The sequence below is a fragment of the Penaeus vannamei genome, chromosome 22, assembly GCF_042767895.1.
Source record: "Penaeus vannamei isolate JL-2024 chromosome 22, ASM4276789v1, whole genome shotgun sequence".
Classification (NCBI taxonomy): Eukaryota; Metazoa; Arthropoda; class Malacostraca; order Decapoda; family Penaeidae; genus Penaeus; species Penaeus vannamei.
Window position 1 is genome coordinate 15,375,124 of NC_091570.1, and position 7,500 is coordinate 15,382,623.

At 35.1% G+C, this 7,500-nt stretch overlaps 1 protein-coding gene across 2 annotated transcripts in view; it reads right to left on the reverse strand.

Annotated features, from left to right (window-relative positions):
- Nucleotides 1-5,970: 5,970 nt before the first annotated feature.
- LOC113808741 (uncharacterized) overlaps nucleotides 5,971-7,500 on the reverse strand; it is a 98,795-nt gene continuing 97,265 nt past the window's right edge. For both annotated transcript variants that reach the window (XM_070136665.1, XM_070136666.1), the window contains exons 81-82: nucleotides 7,034-7,239; nucleotides 5,971-6,381 (exon numbers count right to left, since the gene is read on the reverse strand). In XM_070136665.1, the coding sequence (XP_069992766.1) occupies nucleotides 6,265-6,381; nucleotides 7,034-7,239 (323 nt within the window). In that variant the 3' untranslated portion in view covers nucleotides 5,971-6,264. The remainder of the gene's footprint in view (nucleotides 6,382-7,033; nucleotides 7,240-7,500) is intronic.

Here is a 7,500-nt window from a genome sequence, read left to right on the forward strand (position 1 = left end):
GACAGACAGAGAGATTGGGACCTAGACAGAGTCAGAGACAGAGACAATCCGACAGAGAGACTGGGACCTAGACAGAGTCAGAGACAGAGACAAACCGACAGACAGAGACAAAGAGAGTAAATGAGATAAGAAAGATATTCAAGTGGGAAAGCAATGGCAGATCTGCTCCATCTTCGCAAATATGCAGAAATCCTCCCCGTGGAAAATTCACGGTATCTAAAATTTGCTAAAAGCGAAAAAAATAAACTCAATATCTACTCCAAAACGCACACAGAAAACTTTTTCTTTTATTTCGACATAAAAGCCTTCAGCATAATACTATCATCCATTCCGCGTTCAGAATTTCTGCGGAACTTCCTTATTGAAAACAAAACAAAAGCGCCGGTGGAAAATTGCGTTATCAGAGAGAGAGAGAGAGAGAGAGAGAGAGAGAGAGAGAGAGAGAGAGAGAGAGAGAGAGAGAGAAAGAGAGAGAGGCAGAGAGATAGACAGACAGAGAGAGTGAGAGAGAGACTTAGTTAATTTACAAACTTCCTCTGTGAATTATATGGTTGTCAAGAGAACTTCACGACGCCGTATTCCTCCCGATTTTTTTTTTTTTTTAAGATTTCTGATGCATCATCTTTTGTTGAGTTTGGTGGTGCTGTTCTTCGTTTTTTTTTTTTTATCTTGCTTTCCCTTTGTGTGACATTTCTCTCTCTCTCTCTCTCTCTCTCTCTCTCTCTCTCTCTCTCTCTCTCTCTCTCTCTCTCTCTCTCTGATAACGCAATTTTCCATTGGCATTATCATAATTGCCTCTCTATCTTTTTTACTTTTTCTTTATTTATTAATCTGTTATCTAATTATTTAAATAAATATTTTTTTCTCCTTATAATATATGAAGTATTTTGAGAAATGGATACCTATACAAATAAAAAAAATAAATCAAGCAACAGAAAAATAAAAAAACAATGTGTATCTATATAGTCCATAATTACAACAACAACAACAACAACGAAAACGCAAATACACAAAAGTTTTATGTTAATTATTTTTGGTTGTTATTTCAGCACTGTTTTTTTTCTTTTTTCTTGTTTATTTCTTTTTTTGGTTTATATTCTTTGCACTTTGATGTAAGAATTATGATATTATTACTAATGATCTTAGCAGTGATACCACATTAATAAGAATTATAGTAAATCATAATGATAATAATTGTGATGAAAATAATGTTGATAACAATTGTAATGATAATAGTAACAATCCTTCAGAGATAGAGAATGAGAGTAATAGAGATAGAGATAAAATTCAGACAGAGATTAGAGAGATAGAGAAAGAGAAAAATGTATTCACAGTAATGATAAGAACAATAATTATAATGATGTTGATAATAATCATGATACTGATAAAAAGTGATAATGATAGTAATCAAATAACACTGCAATAATGATAATGATAATAACGATAATAACAAAAATGATAACAATAATGATGATAATAATAATAATAATGATAATAGTAATAGTGATATTCATGAAAAATAATAGTAATAATGATAAAACAATAATAATAATAATAATAATAATAATAATAATAATAATAATAATAATAATAATAATAATAATAAACATAAAAATGTGTTTTCTTTCTCAGTATTGGAGACTGATGCAGACAGACAAACCAATAAACACAGAAGGAGAAATAAAAACCTAATCCAAAGATGATTGTACACAAACAATCAATCAATCACACTACTGAAAAAAACACACAGATATAATTCTCTTCAGCAAACATGATAACTACCGCAGTCATAGCTACAAACACCAATAGACGGGAAACGGGCTCGTAACCTGTTTCTAAAACTAGTGATTTAATGACTGTCCAAGATTTTCGTCCGATATGCTCAAAATATGTTTCAGTTGTTTCAAAATGTTTCCACAACAATGCCCGGATGCGTCCACGTGGTCCCCCAGCTGTGAGCCCCCCCCCCCCCTGAAATTCTAGCTACGCCCTGGCCGTAATGCATGTTTTAGCAGTTGGAATTTAATGTGACCCCAGTCATCAATTCTTGTAATGCATATAAATTCAGTTCATGAATCACATTTCCATTTGATCTCATTGTTTTCATGAGTGAGGGAGAGAGGGGGGGGGGGGGTAGGGAGACAGAGAGGGGTGAGATACGGAGAAGGAGAGAGAGAGAGAGAGAGGGATGATATGGAGAGAGAGAGAGAGAGAGAGAGAGAGAGAGAGAGACAGACTCAGAGACAGAGACAATCCGACAGAGAGACTGGGACCTAGACAGAGTCAGAGACAGAGACAAACCGACAGAGACAAAGAGAGTAAATGAAATAAGAAAGATATTCAAGTGGGAAAGCAATGGCAGATCTGCTCCATCTTCGCAAATATGCAGAAATCCTCCCCGTGGAAAATTCACGGTGTCTAAAATTTGCTAAAAGCGAAAAAAAATAAGCTCAATATCTACTCCATAACGCACACAGAAATTTTTTTCTTTTATTTCGACATAAAAGCCTTCAGCATAATACTATCATCCATTCCGCGTTCAGAATTTCTGCGGAGCTTCCTTATTGAAAACAAAACAAAAGCGCCGGTGGAAAATTGCGTTATCAGAGAGAGAAAGAGTGAGAGAGAGAGAGAGAGAGAGAGAGAGAGAGAGAGAGAGAGAGAGAGAGAGAGAGAGAGAGATGCAGACAGAACGAGAAAGAGAGAGAGAGAGACAGACAGAGAGACTGGGACCAAGACAGAGTCAGAGACAGAGACAAACCGACAGACAGAGACAAAGAGAGTAAATGAGATAAGAAAGATATTCAAGTGGGAAGGCAATGGCAGATCTGCTCCATCTTCGCAAACATACAGAAATCTTCCCCGTGGAAAATTCACGGTATCTAAAATTTGCTAAAAGCGAAAAAAAATAAGCTCAATATCTACTCCAAAACGCACACAGAAAACTTTTTCTTTTATTTCGACATAAAAGCCTTCAGCATAATACTATCATGCATTCCGCGTTCAGATTTTCTGTGGAACTTCCTTATTGAAAACAAAACAAAAGCGCCGGTGGAAAATTGCGTTATCAGAGAGAGAGAGAGAGAGAGAGAGAGAGAGAGAGAGAGAGAGAGAGAGAGAGAGAGAGACAGACAGACAGACAGACAGACAGACACACACACACACACACACACACACACACACACACACACACACACACACACACACACACACACACACACACACAGAGAGAGAGAGAGAGAGAGAGAGAGAGAGAGAGAGACAGAGAGAGAGAGAGAGAGAGAGAGAGAGAGAGAGAGAGAGAGAGAGAGAGAGAGAGAGAGAGAGAGAGACAGACAGACACACACACACACACACACACACACAGAGAGAGAGAGAGAGAGAGAGAGAGAGAGAGAGAGAGAGAAAGAGAAAGAGAGAGAGAGAGGGAGAGAGACAGACACAGACAGACAGACAGGCAGACAGACACACACACACACACACACACACACACACACACACAGAGAGAGAGAGAGAGAGACAGAATGAGAGAGAGAGAGAGAGAGAGAGAGAGAGAGAGAGAGAGAGAGAGAGAGAGAGAGAGAGAGAGAAAGGTGGAGAACTATTTAATTTACAAACTTCCTCGGTGAATTAAATGGTTGTCAAGAGAACTTCACGACGGGGTATTCCTCCCGATTTTTTTTTTTTTTTTTTAAGATTTCTGATGCATCATCCTTTGTTGAGTTTGGAGGTGCAGTTGTTCTTTTTTTCGTTTTTTTATTTTGCTTTCCCTTTGTGGGACATTTCTCTCTCTCTCACTCTCGCTCTTTCTTTCGCTTTCGCTCTCTCTCTCTCTCTCTCTCTCTCTCTCTATCTCTCTCTATCTATCTCTATCTCTATCTCTATCTCTATCTCTATCTCTATCTCTATCTCTATCTCTATCTCTATCTCTATCTCTATCTCTATCTCTATCTCTCTCTCTCTCTCTCTCTCTCTCTCTCTCTCTCTCTCTCTCCCTCCCTCCCTCCCTTCCTCTCTCTCTCTCTCTCTCTCTCTCTCCTTCTCTCTCTCTCTCTCTCTCTCTCTCTCTCTCTCTCTCTCTCTTCTTCTCTCTCCCTCTTCTCTCTCTCTCTCTCTCTCTCTCTCTCTCTCTCTCTCTCTCTCTCTCTCTCTCTCTCTCTCTCTCTCTCTCTCTCTCTCTCTCCTCTCTCTCTCTCTCTCTCTCTCTCTTCCTCTCTATTTTTCACTCGTCTCAACTTCAGCAACATCATATTCACTATATTTTCATTGCATTTCTGTGGGGAAAATTACACTATGAAAATTACCCTATGAATATGATATATCCATAATGACCATGGCATTATCATAATTGCCTCTCTATCTTTTTTACTTTTTTACTTATTTATTAATCTGTTATCTAATTATTCATAATAAATATTTTTTTCTCCTTATAAGATATGAAGTATTTTGAAAAATGGATACCTATACAAATAAAAAAATATATAAATCAAGCAACACAAAAATAAAAAACAATGTGTATCTATACAGTCCATAATTACAACAACAACAACAACAACAACAACAACGAAAACGCAAATACACAAAAGTTTTATGTTAAATATTTTTAGTTGTTATTTCAGCACTGTTTTTTTTCTTTTTTCTTGTTTATTTCTTTTTTTGGTTTATATTCTTTGCACTTTGATGTAAGAATTATGATATTATTACTAAAGATCTTAGCAGTAATACCACATTAATAAGAATTATATTAAACATAATGATAATAATTGTGATGAAAATAATGTTGATAACAATTGTAATGGTAATAGTAACAATAATAAGAATAAGAATGAGAATAAGGCTAATGTTATGGATAAGATTCAGATAAGATTAGGAATAAGAAAAAGAAAAAGAATAATATTCACAGTAATGATAAGAACAATGATAATAATGGTGTTGATAATAATCATGATACTGATAAAAAGGTAATAGTGATAATAATAATAACAGTTATGATAATAATGATAATGATTGTAATTATATATTGCAATAATGATTGTAATTATGTAACATTGCAATAATGATAATAATAATAACGATAATAACAAAAATGATAACAATAATGATAATAATAATTATGATAATAGTAATAGCAATGATAATAATAAAAAGAAGAAAAAGAGCAATAATGATATTCATGATAAAAATAGTAATAATGATAAAAACAATAATAATGATAATAAAAATTGATAATAATAATATCGATAATAATAATAATAATAATAATAATAATAATAATAATAATAATAATAATAATAATAATAATAATAATAATAATAATAACAATAATAATAGTAGTAATGATAATAATAATAATAACAATAATAATAATAATAATAATTAACAATAATAATAATAATGATAAATAATAATAATAATAACAATAATGAAAACAATAATAATAATAATAATAAAAATGATGATGGTGATAATGATGATTATAATCACTTTAACAACAGCTACAATAATGACAAGCATCTCCAACGGGATGTAGGTTACAGAGACAAACAAGGAAAATAATCCATTTATTTCTTCTTTTGAATCAATTTTCATTTTACATTTCAATTATATTTATTGTATTTTATTTAATATGAATGAATTATCATAAGAAATCTTACAGTATTCACAAATTATCTTCTTTATTGTAAATGTGTATTTGAGTGTGTGTGTGAGATAGAGAGATAGAGATAGATAGATAGATAGATAGAGAGAGAGAGAGAGAGAGAGAGAGAGAGAGAGAGAGAGAGAGAGAGAGAGAGAGAGAGAGAGAGAGAGAGAGGGAGGGAGAGGGAGAGGAGAGGGAGACAGAGAGAGAGAGAGAGAGAGAGAGGAGAGGAGAGAGAGAGAGAGAGGAGAGAGAGGAGAGAGAGAGAGGAGAGAGAGAAGGGATAGGGATAGGGATAGGGAGAGGGAGGGAGAGGGAGGGAGCAGATTGAGGGAGAATTAAAATAAGTGTGTGAGTATGAGCATTTTGTAAGTGTGCGAGTGCTTGTGTGGATGTGCTCGTCCCAATACGTGTATGTACCTACACATCTATCCCTACATTCCACAATTGAATCCTGTAACACGAAGCTATATGCATATAAACCTTACCCTATACCAAACTCTCTCTCAACACCTTTTAATAATACCACCTGCCCAAAAGAAAAAAAAAAAAAACTTACATTCTAGAGAAAAAAAAAAATCTTAGTCCTATTGTATCTAAGAGAAAACAAAGTCCTTTATCATTTAGCTCTCTATTCTTTGCACGCACACTCCCTGGCTGTCTCGCCGCTGACATGTTCCGACCTCGTCCATGTTCATCTCGAAGTCGGGTTGCATGTCTGTCAGGTTGCCGTACATAGCCTGAAAGAGGAGGGGCGTGGTCTAATGAGGTGGTTTGGTGAGGGAGGTTGTGGGGGAGTAAAATTGTAGTTTGTTACCATAAGTTGGCGTGCTGGTTGAGCGATTATGATTTATTTATTTATTTATTATTCATATATATATTTTTACGTCATCTATATCATCATGAGTAATTTTGGTGACATAAGAGTTGATCATATAAACTGTAAAATAGCGGAAAAACACTTCTAAGAATCGCTTACAACTTTTCTTATCTCAACGTATCAATCAATCAGTCAGAATACTTATACATGATAAAAACGGCAAATAAAAAAGAAAATAACAATAATGCGAAATATATAATCTATCAAATAAAGAAAAACACAAAAATGCCAACAAAATCTAAAAAGAAATCCAGACAAAAAATCTAAAAAAAAAAAAAAAAAAAAATATATATATATATGTATATATATATATATATACATATATATATATATATATATATATATATATATATATATATACATATATATACATATATATATATATATACATACATATATATATATATAAATCAAGAAACAAAAAAAAAAAAAAAAATCCAAAATAAAAGATCTTAAAAAATAAAAATAAAAAAACAAAAATCCTCGAAGACACATCACCCAGCCACACTCACCAGAATGGACAGCTGGCCGCTGTCCCAGTTGTCGCACTGCACACTCGCGGCGCCGTCCGCTGTGCTCGGGACGCAGACGCACCTCTTCCGGCTCTGGGGTTTCGCCGTCAGGGACACGCGCCTCCCGAAGACGATGGCCACCTTCTCGATCTGCTTCTTGAGCCGCTTCTTCGATTGCTTGATGGGCGACATGGTGAAGATCGAGCCTGGGGGAGGCGAGGGAAAGGTGGTGTGTTGGTATGCTGTTTATAGGGAAGGGGTTGAGATGCGGGGTTTGGTATGTTGGGTATGCTGTTTAAAGGGAAGGGGTTGAGGTCCGGGGTTTGGTATGATGTGTATGCTGTGTTTGGGGAAGGGGTTGAGATGCGGGGTTGGTATGTTACTTATATTTATTGGGAAGCGGTTGCAGTGTCGAGTCCCTTTGTTGGTATGTTGTGTTTGGGGAAGGGGTTGCAGTGATGGGTTGG